The sequence below is a fragment of the Mustela nivalis genome (assembly GCF_964662115.1).
Source record: "Mustela nivalis genome assembly, chromosome: 4".
Classification (NCBI taxonomy): Eukaryota; Metazoa; Chordata; class Mammalia; order Carnivora; family Mustelidae; genus Mustela; species Mustela nivalis.
The window spans coordinates 33,067,303-33,089,560 of NC_139023.1; the positions used below are offsets into that span (position 1 = coordinate 33,067,303).

A 22,258-nucleotide genomic window follows, 5' to 3' on the forward strand; every position below is an offset into this window, starting at 1 on the left:
AAGACCAGCTCTTGTCTGTCTTCTCAGAGAAAGAAATCAAATCCTAGGGGGTAAAAATGGAATTCTAAGTCCATTTGAGAATTTTTAAGTATACATTCACTATAAAAAGAATGTTCTGCTCCCTCATTTGAGTGTCGAATAAATTCTGCCAAATGCCAGCTCTGCTCAGAGCTTGTTTGTCTTGTGTGAGGTCCCCTGTTGGTCTGGTGTGAGGTCCCAAACACGAGAGCCAAGCACAGTTGAATAGGAAGTTAACCTAGTCACCGCTGATTGGAGACGGTTGATGAAATACACAATTATGTAAAATCTTATACTCATCCAGAATAAGTCACTTATTCCTATTATACCTCATTTCTCGTCTATGGAATAACAAGATGTATATATACATGCCCAAAATGCTGGCTTTTAAAAAAGATTTTATTTATTTATTTGTCAGAGAGAGAGCATGAGCAGGGGGAGCGGCAGGCAGAGGGAGAAGCAGGCTCCCCACTGAGCAGAGAGCCTGATGTGGGACTCGATCCCAGGACCCTGAGATCCTGACCTGAGCTGAAGGCAGATGCTTAACCCACTGAGCCACCCAGGCGTCCCCAAAATGCTTTTTGATAAACGAAACGATGCTGGCACAACCACCTTTGATGAAATAATGCGCAAGAAGTTTAGGAAAAGTTCTACTTTGTTATATATAAACATTTTCCTGTGATTTCAAGTCACTTGGAAGAACTATTAAGGGAAGGGCGTGGTTTGGGAAAACGCTGAACACGGGGGCTTCTAAAATAGCCTTCTTTGGGGACAATACACGAACAATGCTGCCCGAAAGTATTACGAATCATAGCAACACAACTGGCCAATTGACAGCTCTTTGAGCTTCTTTCTTGGAATGAACCAAGACCCTCCGAAAGTAAGTATTTTCCTCAATCGTTTCTCCGTATGTTTGTCAAAGGAAATGACACTTAGGAAAGCAAGTGTGTAGCAGCTGACGGAAAAGCCTAGAGAAGATTAACTGTGGGTTGTAAACGGGTGGCCTGAGGACAAACTTAGACTTGCAGATGTATTTTAGGGGGTGTCTCACAAGTAGGCTTGGTGCACATTGGGAAGTGTTTTGAATTGTTGTTAACATTTAAAAGGCTGCAGATTTCATACGTAAACAATTGCTTGGAGTCAGGTAGCTGCCTTTCTTGAGACAGAACTGTTCTTTTGCCCGTTTGCTATAGTCTACACCAATCTATTCCCCACTTTTGGTTCCTACAGTACATAACTGGTCCCTCCGGTCACTTGATTTGTAACCTCCAGACTCTGATCATGTCAAAGGATGGGGCGGGGTCCTTTGTGGTCTAAATTTGGACCCTACCAAGAAGTCCTTAGGTCTTGAAGCAAGTCTGTGGAAAGCAAGCCAGTCCAGCAGGTCTGAGGTAGAATGTTATTCTTTTGGTAAAGACATTCTCCAGAGAGCACATGTTGTGATAACAATCTTCTCTTTGTATTGGAATGGAATCTCATTTAAGTAAGGATGGATATAGGCTACCGCTCTGAGAGCTACTCAAACTCTCTCAGGCAAGGGAAAGAAGTCACTTATCTATGGAAAGGGTGGCAAACACTAGCTGCCTACTGCACTTGGCAAAAAGAACCAGAGTACTAATCCGTGGTAGCAATTAGAACACTGTGTCTTAGAGCGACGGGAGCTTTCACAGAATTTGCTTGCTTTTAGCAGCACAACTTACAAATCTGGGACAGAGGGCCAAGCAAGGTCCATATGTATTGTGGAAAGTTCACAGCATCAGAAGGAAGCCTCTGTTTTGCAGCAAATTTCCTGGTTCAACAATGGAGAAAAAAGCCGTCAGTGAAATGACTATATGGAGACAGTGAGAAGAACATTGGAGAAGCGCTAAGGACAGTGGCAGAATCTAGCGACTTCAAGGGGTTGGCTTACTTCTCTCTGGCCAGTGCTGGAAACACTCCAGCATTTGGTTGTTTCAGATAATTTCCACTGGCATTTGCAGGGTCTCTCCTGGTGACTGTGTGTCTCAGCTCGAGGAGTCTGAATCCTTCCGTGGAAGGCAATGCCTTAGTGACTCCTACAACCAGCTGCTAAGTTTGATTTGCCTTAAACAGCTGACCTCAAAAATAAAACAAGATGCATATGCAAACATGCTTCATGGCCAACATCCGATTATATAACCCCAGACCCGAAGCTACAATGGAGAGAGCCTGATTCTCTCTTCCCCAAGTCCAAAAGCTGACCCCCTCCTCCCTACCCCCCCAATTAATAGAGTACAAAGTTGATTTGAGTATTTTATTTATAAATGTACATTTACTATAAAAGCTGTTGCATTTTAGACAACTTTTAATTTTTCTTTTTTTTTTAACTATTTCTCAGAGGCATTTTAGAATAAATATTTTTAAATGAAGGTTAGTATAACTGATAGAGAACATTGGCCCACCCAGAGCAGTAACACCTTTCGGACGGACTCACATACGAGGTGGATCATTTCAGTTTGTTACATCTTACACTGTGTATAGATAACTAGAATAGGTCTTGCCTTAATAACACTACGTAGAAAGAATGAGGAAATGACATGGATTGCTAGTTAGTGAAAAACAAAGGGTTACTCATTTTTTCTTAATAAAGAGAAAGGACTAGCTTTTGGAGCATGAGGGGAAAAATCGTATATTTCCTCAAGAACAATAAATCACTCACTTGCCTCATCTGCTTTTTTTAAACAAGCGCATTTCCATCGTAGCTCAACAGAGCAGAGCTTCCCCCCCTTCCCCGGGATCTCAAAGATTATTTGAAAAGAAATAGATCATACTCGCTATGCTGCATTGGAAAAAACAAGATCTAGTCTGCCTGAGATGCCATGTAACAGACTCCAAATGAAATAGAAATCAAATATAAATAGAAACAGTTGGCAATTAGAATTTAGAAAATGTTGGAGATTATTCTGTGCTGGTGACTATTGTTCATTATGGGAGAGCACATTTCGCAGCTGGAGAATGGGGCTTTATTTTTCTTGACTCGATTCAGGCTTCAATACATGTACAATGAGGCTCACTAAGAAATATGTATAAATGGGTTTGTGAAACCAGAAGAGAATGTGCATTATTCATATAGTCCTTACATAACAGATGGAGTTACACATGTAAAAAGTATTCTATAAAAATCGGTTATGAATGATCATATTGTACATGTTTTGTGCATTATTTGTGGCAAAGTACTCTGCTAATATCATGCAAAGTGTAAACATCCACATTATCAAAATATTTAATAAAACATGCAAGTGGTTAATCAAAATATTGAACTTAATCTGTACATTTTCAAAACTTTTAAATTTTTTTTCTATTTTTCCTTTTCTTTTTTTTTAATTTTTTTTTTTCCTGTAAAACAGCAAACACCTCCACGAGAAGTCTTCGTGACTTGGAAGTGACTTCACCTCTCTTCACCATACTGTATCCAGAATTCATCACTAACTATGTGCAACAGCTTCGCATTTTCTAAGGCACAATTTTTTAATGAAATGATGTGTAAATTCCAATCTAACAACAGCTCTTCCAAATGACAAGATGGTCAAATTACCTCCAGTGGCTGAGGGAATTTCTGCACTTACATGGAACCCGCATGCAGAGAACAGTCTAGCATGTAAATAAATAATTGCTAGCCCTACTCAATAAGACACAGGAAAAAAAAATTATTGCTTACATAAACAGAAAAACATCTACTTAATCTCCTTGTATGACTACATTAACCTATTAGGAGTATATCCATAGTCTACATTCACAAAATGTCATCTTCACTTATTTGCCGTCATTTTAAGGCAGAATAAATAGTTCCCCTTTCCCCAGTCTTAAAGAAAAACAGCCTGGAGATCTAAAACGTGATGCTTTTTAGTAACTGGAGTCCTTTCTTGGCCAGTGGAAACTCATCACACAGGGCAGACAGGAAGCCAGCTCTCCACAAGAGCTCCGCTCTGAAGTTCTAGAATTGTCAACAGTCAAGAGGGTTGGTGATCGAGGAGAACGGGAGAGGGCAGATGTCCACTGCGGTGGGCCGGGTGCACTGTGAGTTGGAAGTTCTTCTTGCTGATGGCTCGTTGGTGGCTCATGACGACATATGTCATTGGGTTCTAGGAGGAGGGTCTTAATGCTTTGCTTTAGACACCTTCGGGCCCTCAAGAAGAACTTGTAGGCAAGGGTGAGCCCGGGTCACACTTCATGATGGACTGATCTTGGTGGCAGCTTCCAAAGGCCTCACACGGAGTCTCTTATTTGATCTACAGCCTGAAGAGAAGCAAGCACCAAAACCCTCCCGGCTCTCACTGACCCACCACTCTTCTGGAGATAAAACTTTCTCACAGATTTTGGTAAGAACTTTGGAGACGATGACTGAAATATTTTCCTATGGTTTCTTCCTACCCTTGGGCAGTGTCCCCATAGAGTAAGTCGAGCTGATACTGCAAGGGTTTGCTTTATTTAACGGACCAGCCTCTGTGAATGACAGAACTTCCAAAGCACACAAAATCTAACACTAATGGTGCAATAATTTATTGGTAGGACTTCCACCTCCAAAGGTAAGTAAGAGATGTCTCAGGATTACAGTATGTAGTATCAGACTAGCGTCTCTGCGTTAAAAACAAGTTATAGCTCAGAGCTCTACGGTGTGATTTTTAGTTTCTGAAATGCATGAATGCTAGGCTTCCATCGTAGAAGATGACACATCTCAAATTGGCATGTCTTGCACTTTCTGCAGCTCAATTCTGTAAACATGAAGTGTTTAATTCCTAAAAATACTACAACGAAACAAGTTTATTGCCTCATTCATCTCAGGAACTCTCAGAGAAGAGAAGAACCCATTTGAAACCATGAGCCTGTTGGCCCACGGTAAGACCTTCGTGTGAACTACAGGATCACGACACTGTATTTATTCGTTTGTATATACTGTGCAAATGCAAAACCAAAAGAAAACAAAAATCAAAACCAAAACGGAAAACCAGGAAGAATGCAAACACTGTGCTACAGAAGAACAGATACCATCTTTTAGAACAGCCTTTCCGAAATTAGGTAAATGCCAAGGAGCCCCCACACTTGGGATTTGGTGAAATGGTCGCCGGGGACACCCTCCAGAAAGAAACGGTGAGTGATCTGGAAGCTTGAAAAGCACGTCACAATGTTGTGGGCTGGCCAGCACCTGCGACAAAGAACACGGGGTAGTATTTGGTTAGAGGATGCAACACTTCTTGCCTCAGGGCACTGGTAATGACCTCTGCCCAAATCTCTTCTCCCTCTGAGCGGGGATTTGTCCCCCTCTGCTGCTCCAAGTGTGGCCCAGGGAAGAGAAGTACTGGCGTCACCAGTAGGTGGTCAGACAGGGCACTCCTGAGTTCCATCCCAGAATGTAACAAGGAGTCCTGGGGATTCATCTGCCCTGTCAAGTTTGGTTGAAATCCTCTGGATTTCACCCTTAAGCCAAATGATCTTTGTTAAACTCCCTGCCTTGTCTTCTAGGGGCAAATAAGCAAGAAAACATTCTCTCTTTTCTGGTCCTTTAGGTTTTGGTTTCTAGAAGAATAAATACATTGCAGCCAGGGGAATGTGACATGGGATCTACATATGGACTCATACATATTTGCTAGATTTAGTAAATAAAAACACAGAACACCCAACAAAATTTGAGTTTCAGGTAAACAACAAATTAAAAAAAAATAATTTTTTTTTTAGTATAAGTATATCCTATGTGCTATTTGAGATATACTTGTGCTAAATCCTGACCATGGAATATTTGGGTACAGTTACTAAAAAAAAAGATCATTGTTTATCTGAAATTCAAATTTAATAGGGCAAAAACATTCTAATGGGGGCATCTTCTATTTTATCTGGCAACTCCATCTAGAAGGATGGTTTGGGTTCCGTATTTCCTGCAGAAACCTTCACAAAGTTTCTCTTTCGTTGGAGGCACTAGAGTGGTAATGAGACAATCGCAACACTGGAAAAGACCCTGGAGATTTTGCAATAAATGCATTTCACCAGAATGAATGACGGAATCATCCGACACAGAGACACAGTCACCCAATACCCAAGCACAAATGGCACAAGTTAGCCACGTGATGGCTTGATTTGTGGCAGGTGATTTGTTTTGCACTTCCATTCCCATTTACATATGAACTTAAAAACTGTTTACATTGCTTTTAGGAATTGCATTTTAATATGCTGTTATGCAATTTCTCCCCTCCAACAGAAAAATTTCATTTAAATGTGACTAGTTACTTGAAGGAAATAGGATTATACATCCAGGCTTTATTATTCCACACAATGAAATCATTTTGTTTCACTTAGAACGCCTATGATGTAAACCACCCCTTCCATCTACCCATCCCCCACCCAACTCATATAAGAATCAGATAAAAACGAAAGAAAAATGATTTTTAGCCATTTCTTTTCATTCTGACTTTTTAAAAAAATTGCATCTGGGATATACTCAAACAATTCAACTATATTCTTACTTCTCGAGCCAACTATTATCTCCTCCACTGATTCACATTTAAGCTAATACATTTGTTTCTTCTGACACCAAGAAAGAAATGAGCACTATTCTCAGATATGCTGGTCATTGTCCCTGTCATGTGTTAAGTTTAGCCCCAATATAATATTAATATCTACCTGGAAAAATAAATATGAAAGAAGAGTTAGGAAAAAACAACTGGAAAGAAAGTAGTCATTATTACTCAATATGAAAACATATTAAGAAGCTATAATAATTAAAACTATTCAACACTTGAGAATTAGTAGGTTAATAGGACATAATAAAACATCTAGAAATAGATCCAAATACCTATGGGGAACTCCATTTATGAGAAAGCTGGCATTTCAAATTAATGGAAAAAAAAAAAAAGGATTCTTCAGTTAAATTTGCACAACTTGTAACTGGGGGGAAAAAAAGATTGGATATCTATCTCAGTTCTTGTCCCAAAATATATTTGTGATGATCACGTAGTTTCATGTGAAAGAGAAAATAAAGAATAATTCTGGGAGAAATCCCAGCTAAATCCTTGAAGTAGTGAAAGTTTTTCTAAGCAGGACACAGAACCCAGAATCCAAAAAGGAAAGATTGAAAAAAGATATGTTTAATTACTTTACATGAAAATCTTTACTATGAAAAAAAGTTCACGAAGTAGAAAGACCAATGACAATGGCAATAAGCAGCAAATATAAAATCAAGGGAAAATGTCTTTACTTTAAAAGAACTACAAATCAAGTATTAACAGAACCATGGGCAAAGGATAGAGAAGAAAGATACATTTTTTTTTAATAGCAAAAAAGAAATAGAAATTGTCCATAAACAAGATGTTCAAACTCACTTAAAGACATACAGGTCAAAACAATGCAATTTTCCCTTCCCCATGCAACACAGTAGGAATTTTAAAAGTCTGATGTGATCCAGAACTGACACAGGCATGGAGAGAGAAAGAGGCTCTCTTACGGACTTTGCAGGGAGAGTGCACTTTTCTGGAAGATAATTAGACAAGTTGTCTGAAAATTTTAAAAGCACATGACTGTTAACTCAGCAGTCCCAGTGCTCAGAATCTACCCTACAGAAATGCTTTCGCCTGTTCATGAGGACATCTGTACGTGGATGTCCACCGGGGCCTTTACCCAGAACATATTAAAACACTGGAAACAACTGAAGTGCCCATGCACAGAGAATAGTCTGTAATTACGGCAAGTCCACACAATGGGACTGTATTCGGGTACTAAAAAGCCATCTAAAAGCATGGGGAGAAAGAATGTTATATGAGAAAATGACCAAAAGAAAAATTGCCATAATATATCATTAAATTAAACACAAGAGCAACAAAAGTAAAGGAAACTAAGTTATTATCTTCGTGAAATAAAAAAACGGAACATAGGTGGGTAGATGTATCGCACACATATGGTGTGTGTGTGTGTGTACACACATACAAATGTACATTCTAACCTTCTCTCTAAGAAATAATTAGAAAGTGATTACAGTGGTTAATTTTGGAGACTTTCACTTTTAATTCGGTGTCTCCCTAAACAACCCTATTTTCTAACCTTATACCATTTATAATTTTATTGACTCATTCCTTTGAATGTCTATAGACATCATCTAGGCAGAGAAATAATATGCCTTCTTGCTTTCTTCTTAGTATCCAAAGAAAAAAGAATTTCCTAGTATTTTGTATAAAATAAAATATTTAAAAAATCATGTTAGTCTACCTCTAAATCACTTTATTTTTTTTTATCTTATGAGACTATTATAATTTGTAACCTCATATAGGCTATTATAACTCCATGGTTCTTGTCTTTAGATTTGGAATTAAAAGCAGTTAAGGTCCTTTTTATTTGTATACACAAGAGAAAATTGCTGGCCTAGATCCAAAAAGCTAGTTTCCAAAAGAAATGACAATGAATCACCCACTCTCTCAATTAAAGTAAAAGTCTGGATGAAAACAGGTTGCTGTAACCCAGACGTGGGCTCAGGTTTGTTCTCTGCGGATATCCTTCAAGCACTTTAAATTATGAAAGAAATTCAGATTTCCAGTACAGTTGAAATCTGGTTCAACAGTCCTTCAACCTAAGAGCGCCCTCTTCTGGTTCCATGATTCACATTCATCTGGTTCATTGAGGTTGAGAAAAGTATTATTTGTCCAAGAGGATAGTTAAAATCACTTTGGAATATGGGAGAAAAGGGCTTAGTTTTCCATTGTAATGTATAAAAATAAGCAAATAAAAATCAGATAAGATAAATATATTTAATTACTATATATATACTTTAGGATCATCCATGGTATACTATTCCATTTGTTGCTCATTTTAGTTATTTTTTACTATTTATACCATATTTTACATGTATAACACATAGCTTAAATTGATATCAATATTATATACTATATACATATTATAATTATATAAAATTAATATCTATATATAATATGTGGTATACATGGTTCTGTTTTGAGGGCAGCAGCTCAAAATTGGGAATTGTTTTGACTTTAAGTCAGATGTTTGTCATAGATCAAAACCACCTGGGTTTTAATTCTTATTTCCTAGGATTTTATTAAAAGAGGCATATACTTCTCTAACTGACTAAATTTATAGCAATAAAACAACTTAATTTCAATTTCACTCTTCAAATCTTCAGTCTTGCAGATTTAGATACCCATGATGTTCTTTAACTTACTTTGAGAAATAAGAAAAGATTCTTGAATTTCAACTCCTCACCTCCATTGTTTTTATTTTTATTTTATTCACTTTTTTGGAAAAGATTTTTATGTATTTATTTGACAGAGAAAGACACAGCGAGAGAAGGAACACAAGCAAGGGGAGAAGGAGAGGGAGAAGCAGGCTTCCCGCTGAGCAGGGGGTCCAATGCGGGGCTCAGTCCCAGCACCCTGAGATCATAACCTGAGCTGAAGGCAGAGGCTTAACCCACTGAGCCACCCAGGCGCCTCTCCCTCCATTGTTTTTAAAGGAAGAATTTCTCACTGATGAATTTGCTGGAAGTCTCCCCACCAGAAGGACAGTACTTCGGAGATGAGCCACTGGCTGGCTAGTTGCAGATCTTCTAAACAGCAGCTGGGCAACAGCGCCCCCTGGTGCCCTCAAAACCAACGTGAACTGTCTACAGTAGGAGACCCAGAAACAGGATTAGGGGCGGACTGCTGGAAGGAGCTTCAGGGCCCCAGAGACTGGTTAAGCTCAGTTTACGTACTAAAGCATTTTGAAGGAGTATGGGGCAGGGATTCCAGAGAAGTAGAACCCCTCATCTTGGCTCTAAAGGAACTTTCACGTTAGCTGGCAACAAAACCAGACCATGTCATACAACTCCTGACTGTAGGGCATGCAGACATTGAGGACCCGGTGCTTGAGTTGCTGAACACTGGAGAGCCATTCTTCACACTGACACCATCCCAAGTGGTGCTGGCTTTCTAAAGATATGCCTCTACAAATGAACAGTGTTTCACAGATCTTGTATCTTCTTCTATCTCCCCAAAATCTCTAAGGTGAGCTCAAGCAATGCCTCAAATTTGGTTTTACCTCCCTGTTGTATTAACGGATAAAAATAATGTTTCTGGATAAAAAAGAATTTGGCTACACTGTAACAGTAACTTCCAGTAAGAAACAAGTGGTAAATACGGGTTATTTCCTTATTGTTTCTTTTCCCTACGTGCTAATAAATCCTATCCTCAGGGTAGGCGTGTCAATCAATGAGGAGGAACAGTTGAATTTCTAAATCGGGTCCTGCAGAAGGCATAGGACCACACTCATCTCAAGGTATCCTGTGTCTGCCCCCCGGTACTTACTTCTGGATCGCATGTAGCAATCGTTACAGTTCAGAAGACCATTTCGAATCCTAACATCCGTCCCACTCACTGCATCTCCAAGCTGTCCTTTACAAATCCCACACTGTAGGGCAGAAAGAACAGAAGTTATAAGGTGCACAAGGACTCATTTCTTTATAATGCTTAGTTATGGTTCACACAAGTACGCAACAATCGCTTCTACAACCTCCACATTTGTTGAGCATCTACTATATGGCAGATGTTGTACCAGAGCTGACTCACAGCAACAACACACTTGTAGCATTTTATCCTAACTCCTTGCATTTTTGCAGAGAAGGACACTGATTCCAAGGCTCGCTGACTTGTCCAGGATTGTAGAGCTGGTAGGTGGTGTCAAGTTAACCCCCAATCAGGACGGAACAACCATTCCAAACAGATGACATCCTAGTGGTTTTAAATAAACACACGGCCAATGGATTATCAATTCAAACTTGATAATTGTGAATAATCTTGAAATGCTTTCTACTACCGTTGGCGAGTTCTGCCAGATCAGAATGACTAGGAAATGGCTCACCTCACGTTTCCACACTGAAAGCAGTAACATCCACTGCTACAAATCCAGCAGGAAAAGAACACGTTTCAGCACAGTCAGCCTGAGGAGGCATTGCTTAGAACGGAGAAGGTGGGAACGAAGGTAGTTTCAGAGGCCAGCCTTTTGTGGTGGGTTGGGGGGATTAGAACCCAGCTCCAAAGAGGACCAGGGCCAGATTCATGCTCTAAGGTCACCCAGAGGGTAGAGGAAAGCTTCATCCAAATTATGTTATAAGCTCCACTGACTTGCAGGGTAGGGGGTAAATCTAAGAGACAATGTGCCTTAAGGGGTCAGATCAGCTCTAGGAAGTGAATCATTAGAGAGAATAAAGGCTTTGATAGCTAAGAAGGCCAGTCTCCTCTCCCTTGAGAAACCGCGAAGACTCTTTGCCGTCTGGATTATTTCAAGTTCGGGGAAATTCTCTGAGGACAAACTGTGGTATCAGAGCACATTATCTTGGCATTGCCGGGAATTAAAAAGTATATTCTTTGAGCCTCAAAACACTCCGAGACAAGTGGGGATATACATTGTCTAGCTTCATTTTACAATGAGAATATTGATAATTGGAGTCTAATTAAGGATCCATATTATGTTTTACTCATGGTAAGTCCTGCTTTGCACTAATTACTAATATGACTAAATTAATGATTTTGGGACTTTACTTGCTTTCTCTTAGCTTATAGGTAAAGTGGGAGTTATTTTAAAACCATGCAAGTTTACTTAATAGCTGAAGACACTACCGACAAAGGAACAGGACAAAATTCGAGAGAAAGCACAGTAGCTTGGTGAAGAGAAAGAAATGATTCTCACTCAGAGTTCAAGGGTTTAGCTTCAACATAAGATATTAACTGGAATTGTGTCCAGGAGTGGGGGAAAAAGAAAAAAAAGAAGTGCTGATAGAGTCCCAACTTGTCAATTTCATAATAAATGAGCTAGAAGTGGTTCACCTCCGTACTAGTTCACCTCCCCCTTATTAGCAGGAGATGTGGGACTAGGAGCGAGGCCTCTGCATTTTCAGTGAATTGGTCAATTCCTTCATTTCTGCTAGGTTCAGAGGAAATCATGGTGAGCTGGACAGATACGGCCCCCGCCCTTATGGAGGGGACGGTGTATTCGAGGAGGTGATGATTCAACAATGAAACAAGCGAGTGGTAAGGAGCAGGAAATGCTCTCTCTAAGGACTGTGAAGGAACTGACATTGTCTGGGGGTCAGGGCAGCTTCTCAGAGGGAGCGATACTCAATCCGTGATTAAGCACAAAGGCATTCAGAGACCTACAAGGAACCACCTAGCTGTTAGCCACTTAATTGATGGAAAATCTTCCATCCAAAGATAAAAACCTTTGCTGTGAAGCCACAAGAATGTCAGAAGTGGAAAAGCTGCTACATTCCAGACACGCTGCGCAAATCTGTTTTGCTTCTTCTCACCTGCCGTCCCAGAGGGACGTGTGAGGGGAGAGTTTCTTCCTGAAGGGCGGGCTCTGCAAACACTTCCGTACAACCCAGAGGGCCTGGCCTCACGAGCAGAGGCCCGTCGGGAGTTCCGGGAGGAAATTTCTCAGCACAGAATGATGCTAGAACACATCCCTCAGAGAGGAGGGCAGGCATACGTACCCTAAAGCACTGGATGTGGAAATAGAGATGGAGGGTCTCGATGATCATGGCGGCTCCTTTGCCCAGAGGGAGCCCACAGGACGAGCACAGCTTCTTCCCGCTGATAGACCTGGGTTTCAAAATATACGGAGTAATAAGACGTTCATTTAGAGTAGTTGGTCAAATGCACTAACATGTAGCCTCAAGCAAAAAAAAAAAAAAAAAGATGGATTTTAACATCTTAAATATAAGATATAGATATATATCTATAAGTATAAGATATAATATAAGATATAAACCATGGATGGTTTATATCATGAATGCAATGGCAATTACTGAACTAATAATGAGCAGGAATTAAGCATCAGACACAAGTTGCAAGCGGCCTGCTGGGCCCAATACTACAGGCCTCCATCGTGGCACAGAATTTGGGGGATGTGTGTGTGTGTGTGTGTGTGTGTGTGTGTGGTTTCAGTCATCTGTTACAGGAAGTCTATGTTGTGTTGATTCAACCACGCGATTAAATGCCCTGAAATGACTCAGTGTACTTCTCCTATGTTTTCTTAAGTCCTAAAAGATAATCCAATTTAGCTTTACTAAGGCTTCAGTACTGCTTTAGGATTTTCTATCACTGGGGTTCATTGGCCCTCGAGGCATTTCTTTCTACTTATTAAGAAAAATTGTTGTTGTTTTGGTTTAAAAATAGAGGCAATTGTCACGCAGCCCACTAGGTACCAGGCAGACGTGGGACCCATTCTCTGCTCCGTCACCAAGTTTCATGATCAGGTATAAGGAATGCACTTTGGGTTTTGCTTTCACGTTTAAAATGAGAGGATTGGATTAGATGGTCTCCACCTACCCCCTCTTCCAGTGCAAACACTCTGGGACTCCATAAACCGGGCACTTGCCATCTCTCTGAGTTGTAAGCGCCTAGAGAGCACAGGCTGCGTCTCCCCCATCTCTGCCCTCCCCCAAGCCCCTACTACAGGGCCGACCACCGGATTAGACCCAGACCCCGCGCACTGACACAGGCTGAGAGCACTAGCTGGCCTCCTCTCAGACAGCTTCCCCACCCCTGAGATCAGATTACAGTGATGTCCACTGTCTGGAAAGCTCTTGGGATTACACAAGAAATTTTAAAATATGCAATTTCATTCGAAAGCCAACAGGGTACAGAGGAACTGAAGAAACAGAAAGGAAGACAAAAGAAAAGAGGAAGAGTTGCTTCGAGCAAACTCTGTTCATTAGGATTTCCCTCTTATCCGGTAGTAAAATGGAATTTCTAAATCAAAGAAAACCTCTGAGTTCCCACTGCTTTGGTCTCTCCAGTGAATGGGAACTCAGGCAGCTTTTAAGAATATCGTGGGGCCTGATTAATGTCCAGAGGCAACTGTAACAGAGCTTGAGTGGGGGAAAGGGAAGGATGAAATTTCGTTGCTAGTCCCCGCCTGGGTCCCTGTTAAGAGCCAGCAGCAGACCTGCCCAGAAGGCCCGGCCAAACTTGGAGGGAAAGGCGCCAGCTGAGGAGCCCAGCAATTGTCTGGTGGATTTTATTATTAGATTCTGGGTTCTGCACAATGTAATTAAAGCCCCATGGCCACAGCCGTGCCAACATCATACTCTTGGCTTTTTCTATCATGGGCTGAGAAAATCTGCCTGTGTGTGTGTGTGTGTGTGTGTGTGTGTGTGTGTGTGTGTGGTTAGGAGGAGAATCAGGTGAACACATCTCTCAGAATCATCTGGCAAGCACTAATTTGGTTGAAATCATGCTCAGCAGGCACAAGGTGAAATCAAGCAGCCTCAGAAAGTCTTTCTAACCTCTTGTACCTGTTTGGTGATTGGCCAGGAGGGGTGGGGGAACAAGGGGACAAGGGCCCAGCCTGGAAATTCTCTCGAGGGCTTTTCCTGTAACACGGTAAAGGAGCCAAGAATTAGGAGAAGCCAAGAGAAGCCCCTCCCACAAGGAGAGACTTTCTGGATGAAAACAAAACAAAACAAACACTCCCTTGACAACAAAATAGAAAACAACAGCGTGTCCTAGTGGTAATTTTTTATGAAGAATAGACATAGTCATTCCATCCAGCAAAGCCTGGATGTGCATTGGCTGCGTTAATATCAAATCCAGGTTGGCACGGTTGGACAGGAAGACACAGCATCTTTCTAGTATTTATTATTATTATTTTTTCCAGGAACGTCTCTAGTTGACATTGCATGCTGGGTTAGATATAAAAATCATGGACTGGGTGGGAAGGGAGAGATGAGTCAGGATATAGGAAAAAGCTCTTAAAGGAGCCCAGAGCTAAGGGCAGAGAGTTAATGGAGATTTTTTTTTTTTTAACGAGGTGGCTTCTACCCCTACCAATAATTTCATCATGGGTACAAGTGATTAGGGGTAATGTTCAAAACATGTAGTAACTGCTAGGTCATGAACATCCACACAGCAGAATGGCCCCAGCCAGAAGCTACTGCAGTGGCTTGACAGGTGCTCTTGGTGTCACATGAGATTTGCCTGTGATTCAGCCTTGCTCTGCAGTGGCAGATGAGCCTTGCCCAAGCTCTTGCTTTTAAGAGTTTGTTTCATTTGTGAAGAAAGGGACAGAACACGGAAAAGAAGGAGGAAAGGAGAAATGCCAACAGACAAGTGAATGGAGCAGCAGTCCATCTGGCTTCGAACTGCTTTCGGAGAGACTCCCTAAGCCCCTGCCCACTCACACCTCCCTCCTTAGGCAGAGCTTATCTCCTCCAGAGTATCAGATTTTCATGTGATACCCTACAGTATAAGCACATTGTCTTAAAAAAGGTTGAAAATCCAAGCAGTAATTGAGAACAATAATGATTACTTCTAGGTGATTTTACCTTCTATTGATTTTGTGTGTCATCAGGACAGATGGTAATAAAATAGGATACACATTAAGAGGAAAGGGGAAATGGTTCAAACACTATAGTGAGGAAAAAAGCTGGTTAACATGATAAATAAGGTAAAAAGATGAATTTCTGAAACAAGCCATCATCACCATCACCATCATCACCACCAATGTCACCAACGTCACCACCACCATCACCGTCATCGTCACCTCCATCACCATCGTCACCACCATCACCATCATCACCACTGTCACCATTAACACCATCACCATCCTCACCACAATTGTCACCACTACCACCACCATCACCACCATCACCACCACCATCGTTATCACTATCACCACCACCATCACCACCACCACACCACCACTACCATCACCACCACCGTCATCACCACCACCACCCACACCATCACCATCGTTTGGCACTGTCAGCGCCACCACTGACACATAAAGCACCTATCATTTGCCAGGCACAAAACCCTATGAGGTAGGTACTAATATTATTCCCATTTTACACATGAGGAAACTGAGGCAGAGAAAGATTAAGTAACTTGCTCAAAGTCCTATGTTGGCAAGTGGAAGAATCAAAGTTTAAATCTAGGTCATCTGGCTCTAGGTAGAATGATTGGTTAATGCATCATGAATGTTATATATTTTAAAAACTGGTTACAAGGAACCTCTTGTCCAAATATGATTTTATCTAGGAACTATGGTTTCATTTTGACTTCTTCCACCACTTAATCAGTCAAATACTTTGGATAAGTTATTTAATTTCCCTGAGCCTCAATGTCCTCTTCTCTAAAATGGAAACAAGACCCAGTAAAGTTACTGGAAGAATTCAGTGAATTAACGTATATAAAAAGGGATGAGATATGTAAACCCTTCAACACAGTGCCTATTATATATTGAAAGGCTTAAAAAATGATAGGAACTATTCTTATTGTAAAATAATATGGTTTTTAAAAAATAAGAATATAACCTGTGGTAGTTACTTCATAGGAGTGCATGCAAATGAGAGAAAAACAGTTTTTTTCTTGAAACAGGCTCTGAGACAATTTAACTCACTTAAATAAATCACTTATGCAATAGGCCTGCAAATTCTTCCCAAATGTTTAGATTTGTAGGCTGAAGACATTATCAATTACAAATTGATAAAATTCAGAGTCCATATTTACTTGCCAGGAAGACTGTCTCAGACATCCATAAATACTTATTTTCTGATCACTCAGAGTCAGTGGACAAGAAGCACAAAACGACTGCTGACATCTTGCCATCTCACACTTGTTTCCCATTCTTAGTCGATAAATTTCAAAAAGCAAAGGAATTCCACATCCATCTTATTTTGCTACTCACTTCCGTCTTTCACCCGGAGATTCGATCTGATGGTTAATGTTTTTATCCAAAGGGAGGGTTTTTGGCTTCACATCTTCTAGAATGTGCATCGATGGGTTTGATACCTGCTGATTCTGGGATGGATCTGAAGCCGAGGAAAGAATAAAGAACATAAACTTAGTGTTCAGTAACATCCCCCTAGTGCTCCGTATGTCCTCCTTCTTGAAAGCACTAATGCCCACTGGGGTCTCACCTTGAGTTCATGTAGACTGTGGGCCCACAGTGGTGGGAGTCTTTTCACTGTGCTGTTTGGAGTAAGCTACAAGAGAGGCCCACAGCCAGTAGAGTTCATACCTGTCTGAACCACATGTTTGGGGGGTGTTCTAATAATTTCATTATTGGGTTTCAACACCCATTCTTACCCTGAGCTAGCTGTGAGTTCATCCCACAGTGTAGGGCCCCAGTTTGTGTGTCCAACTGTTGGTCCTGATGGCCTCCTTTCGATACAGGATTCTTAGAATGAGCCACGGCCCCTTGAGTTAGGCTGTTGAGATAAACAAATGTATATTTCAGAACAGAGATGAAAGCAACCCAACTAAACTTATCCTATCCCTTAGGGCATGGAAATACCTAGTTATAAAATGAAAAAAAGAAACGGGACTAATGAAAAATTTATTCTATTCATTTTAAACCAGATTTAAAGTACTGGAGAATCCTACACATTTTTAATTATCCATCAATTTAGTAAGCTTGAGAAACCATTATTTCTGAAGTCTTCCCCATCTCCTTGTCCATAAAGGTCTTCATTTCTGATCATTTCAAGGGATACCAGAGCCAACTGGAATTTCCCAGATTTTCACAGGAGAGGACTTATAGTAGAAAATACTTGGGCCCCACAGGTTTGGGCAGCTCATGAGAATTCACTGACCTTGCAGTAGCATCTGTGTGCAAGAGAAGGAGATGGAGAGGTTTAAAAATGTTCAGAGTTTCTGGAGATAACAGGGACTGTCTGGAGAAGCAGCAAAAATTCACGTATGAATTTGCTTAGCAGCATCATTCAAATATTCCTGACCAGTGGCTTTTGTTTCATGAAACTGAAAAGTTTCTTTAAATAGTGTTAACTGGAAATAGATGAGCTATATCCCAAAGGCTCTGCAGACTCTGGGCATGGGCCCGAAGACCCCATGGCCACAATCCACCCAGTCTCTGGCTGATGGAGCAGATCCTACCAGAGGGGCTCCACTTACAGCCAAACTTTCAAATTGGACAGTCTTTGAAAATGACTCTAGCCTTTCACATCTTTGGGGCTCTCGGAAGGTGCAGTGCGTGGTATGTGTGTACACACGTGTATCTCCGCACACTCGTGTATGTGTATGTGTGCATATGCTTGCACACTTGCCAATCTCTCTCTCTCTGGTATCTCAGGGCCCCAAAAGCAAACATCTGCCTCATAAAGAACTTGCTGGTGGCAGCGTACTGCCAATTTCCGGGATTCTGGGGGTCCCTTCTAGGTTAGGCCCAGGGTGGCATCAATAAGCCCACTATGCCTCGTAGCTACAACCAGATTTCGCTCTAGTTTGAGCTAGCACTGAATGATCTAGGGGTTTCTGGGTACGCAGTTTGGATCTCCCATGGAACATACTGGAACCCATGGGGTGGGATGATTATCCAAAACCAATCATTTGTAATCCTTTATAGGATAACAAATTAGTTATCCTTTATACTGTCACACAGAGTAAATGTGATTTCTCACAGCTCAGAGGATACTGAGAGTAAAGTCCGGGTCCACGGTCAACCCACAGTGGGTAGGACCCCAGGATCTCATTTCAACCCTTCTCCCTCCAGACACATCAACCATTTCAGGTGAATGACAGTTCGATCTGGGGCTTTGAAGGGACAACATGCTCCTCTGATATTCTACACTACCTCCCCTCACTTAAAAAAGATTTCACCTATTTAAAAATAAGATGATTTATATTCAAGAGCATAAAGACTGACTTTGGAGATATTAGAATATGTTTAAGCAACACGTAATGGATTACTGGAATGATAATTTCAAAGCTGAATATGATTTGCATTAGAAATGGGTACCCTTTCTGGGGAGCGAACAGGCAGAGTCTGGCTTTGCTCATGTAGAAGGACAGGCTGATACAGTTCATACCTGCCCACTTCCTCTGGTGGCCAATCTTCCCGAGGGTTATGCAATAAATCACTGTTGTCTCCCTGGAGTGGCTTCCTCCGTCTTGTCTCTTGTTCTTCCTCTCCACCATTTTCCAAGTCCATCTTATTCTAATTGAGAAAAGAAGGATAATATTGAATATTATTTATTTACTGAGAGAGAGAAAGAATGCACGTGGGGGGGTGGGGAAAAGGGAGAGGGAGAGAGAGAATCTCAAGCAGACTCCCCACTGAGCGCAGAGCCCAACTCAGGGCTTGATCCCATGACCCATGAGATGATGACCTGAGCTGAAAGCAAGAGTCGGAGGCTTGAATGAAATGAGCCACCCAAGCACCCCTGAGTATCATTTTTATTTTTTTAGTTTTAATTAATTAATTTTTTAAAAAGATTTTATTTATTTATTTGACAGAGAGAGAGATCATAAGTAGGGAGAGAGGTAGGCAGAGGGAGAGGGGGAAGCAGGCTCTCCGCTGAGCAGAGAGCCTGATGTGAGGCTCCATCCCAGGCCCTGAGATCATGACCCTAGCCAAACGCAGAGGCTTAACTCACTGAGCCACCCAGAAGCACCCTGAGTATTTTTAAACACACTGAACAACACTCATCTCTGGCCATGGTGTATTTGAAACATTTTTTCCAATCACATTGCCTACAGTGTAAAGAATAATTGTCCAAATTAACTGAATAGTAACAATGGTCCAAATTAACTGATTAGTTAGTGCTTTCCAACAATTTGAAACCAATGTGTAATCTGGATCTCTCTTAAAAGTTATCACGAAAGAGAACTGCTCAGAAAGCCCACCTTGCAAAGTAAAACAAAGTCCTAGGACTGTTCAGTTAGGAGAAATGGCTCTTGCGGGCCCATCGGTTTTGTTTGGTTTTGTTTTGTTTTTAAATGCAGATTCCAGACTATTCCAAGTCTTGGTCTGACTTTTGTTCAATAGCTCCCCAACCTTATTTGGGGGATATGGAGGTAGACCACCCTTTCTCTGCTCTCTCCAGCCCTTGAAGACACAAATAAATTTCATGGGGAATTTTAAGAGTGGTTTAGAAGCAATTTCCACAGAGGCTGGTAGGGAGTGCATTGCTGGCTACCATCCAGGGCAAAGGGACGCATGGTGTGGCGGAGAGGAATACATGTGTGTTGAATGAGTGAACGATGGGCTGTCAGAGGCACATTCCAGCAAATGCTCCACTAATCAGGACCTCTCCAGCCAGTGCAGGGACACTATGGTTGCCAGCCCATGGAAGCAGATCTGGCCCCAGTAATGATTTCACCGGAAATGACTCTGGCCATGACAGCACCATGGGGTACACTGGCCACACTAGGGCAAGGGTCAGTCCTGGATTTAAACTGGTGGAAAACTCAGGCTTGTTATTTTATATTTTTAGGTTTATTTTTTTTTTTTCACAAATTGCTTTTAATCTGCGGTCTCACCATTTTCCCACTGCCTTCGGTCACCGAGGAGGATGTAGATAGCTGGTCTGCAGAGCTTGATGAAAGAGTAAATGGAACCACGGTGTCTTCAATTATTTTGCGCTCCTAAAGGGAAGGACAGTAATTAATGAAAGGGGAAAAAGAGAAAATAAAATCACATTTGTCAAGAGAAAATTTCATTAAGGAGCTTAAAGAAAAAAAAAATTGGATCATGCGCAAACAAGCAGGGCGTTAAAAAAAAGGGTCTTATTTTCTAAAAGCATGTAAATCAGAATGTACTTTCTATGGGCAATGATTTAGAAATTAGCATTTAATTTGGAAAAACAAAGTCTTTGCAAATTAGTCTGATTTAAGAAGCCTAATTAGAAATGCTTTTAGGGATCAGATTAGGCACAACAATTAGTGAAGATAAATTCACAACAAAATTAATCATAAACAAATTTTAGCTAATATGCATTAAATGTAGTTCCCTTCCAATTCTCTAATGTGGTCTGGTTTGTTCATCTAAAAAAAATAAGTAAAACAAAACCAAATTCTCCTCCCTTCAAATCTCTTTAGTACAATACAGTGAATGTAGTTGGTAAGGATTCACTTAGCCCCAACATCAAAATTGTCCTCACAGAATTAATTCACTACTACCAAACATGCTCTCCTCAAACACACAATTAGATACTTTCGTGTCATCTCTTTAAGGTAAATCAAGAATCTGACTCTCTGACTAGAAAACAGATAAAATTCTATTGTCTCCCTTGACCATAACTCAACATGCCCTTACCACAAATTAAATTTGGGGGAACTGTGGTCTTTTAGAGCCTACAGCTCTTTGAAGAAGTTGACAGGGCTCTGGGTAAGGAGAATGGACACAGCCATGTGCACACATAAACCACAGACAAAAAAAAAAAAAAAAAAAAAGGCACCAATAAACTTTGAGGAATCAAAACCACAAGTCAAATTCCTTCTTGGGAATTTCCTACCTCCTCATAGTATCTGCGTTCCTCCTCTTCCACCTCCTTCTGGGCTTTTTCCCACTCTTCTTTTAGCTTGTTCTGTTCCTTCTGGTATCTCTCCTGTTACAGAATTTCCACAGATGGTTCCTGAACTGACATTGTGTACCCCACTGGGACACTTCCTCCCCTCTAAGCCACTGTATACAACACATTGCAAGACAGTTCTTCATTTTGCAACGTTCTGAGTCTAATCCATTCACGCTCTAAAACGGGAATGGTATTTTGTGTCTCTCCAAAATGTTAGGAACATAACAATCCTAACAGAGAACACTCTTTTCTGTTGTTGGTGTTACAGATTTGTTCTCGAATCTATGAGTAGATGTTTGCTTATGCAAAGAGAAAAGACAGACTGAAAGACTCTAAGATCTTCCTTAACTTGGCTTTTGTGCTGGGACGGTAGTTTAAACCAATGGTTTGTTTCTACTGGGCCCTTTGGAGACGAGTTTTGCCATTTCACTAATGGAAATAATATGGCTACTGAAAGAGTCTGATAGAAGACAAAACAACAAAACCTTGTAGGTTTACAAGTTGGACAATGCAGAAAGGTCTGGACTAGATAAGATGATAATTAGCTGAGTAGCTGAATTACCCTTTGCTTGTAGCCATGCTGCCAAAATGGAATCTTCCCAGGTTTCAGTAACTTCTGAATTAACAATAGATTTTAAACAGCCACTAGAAGGCTACAACATGAGAACTGCGGCACTATCTCCGGAAATAGTACAGCACTAGTCATCTCTTCTGGGGGAAAAATACTCTGAATAAGGATGGCTCTAATATGTGACTGGAGTCCTTTGGACAGCTGACTAGAAGAAATGGATAAATGGAGGTTAAAATTCATGCTTAAAGTGAGAGCTGACACCCTGGGTGCCTTGGGAATGGTGTCCCCGACATGACAGAGACAGAGGCATCACGGAAGTACCACACACAGTCAAATGTTTTCCCCTAATTACTGTCAATCCTCTC

The 22,258-nt window shown here is 41.0% G+C and overlaps 1 protein-coding gene across 26 annotated transcripts in view; it reads right to left on the reverse strand.

Annotated features, from left to right (window-relative positions):
* Positions 1 to 2,276: 2,276 nt before the first annotated feature.
* LIMCH1 (LIM and calponin homology domains 1) overlaps positions 2,277 to 22,258 on the reverse strand; it is a 329,186-nt gene continuing 309,204 nt past the window's right edge. For 11 of the 26 annotated variants that reach the window (XM_082728805.1, XM_082728802.1, XM_082728794.1 and 8 more), the window contains 8 exons: positions 21,263 to 21,355; positions 20,289 to 20,393; positions 18,836 to 18,963; positions 17,097 to 17,218; positions 16,696 to 16,819; positions 12,497 to 12,605; positions 10,314 to 10,416; positions 2,277 to 5,179 (listed from right to left, as the gene is read on the reverse strand). In XM_082728805.1, coding sequence (XP_082584931.1) covers positions 5,154 to 5,179; positions 10,314 to 10,416; positions 12,497 to 12,605; positions 16,696 to 16,819; positions 17,097 to 17,218; positions 18,836 to 18,963; positions 20,289 to 20,393; positions 21,263 to 21,355 — 810 coding nt within the window. In that variant the 3' untranslated portion in view covers positions 2,277 to 5,153. Of the gene's footprint in view, positions 5,180 to 10,313; positions 10,417 to 12,496; positions 12,606 to 14,293; positions 14,381 to 16,695; positions 16,820 to 17,096; positions 17,219 to 18,835; positions 18,964 to 20,288; positions 20,394 to 21,262; positions 21,356 to 22,258 lie in introns of all 26 variants that reach the window. The other 15 variants (XM_082728814.1, XM_082728813.1, XM_082728792.1 and 12 more) reach the window with 2 other exon arrangements.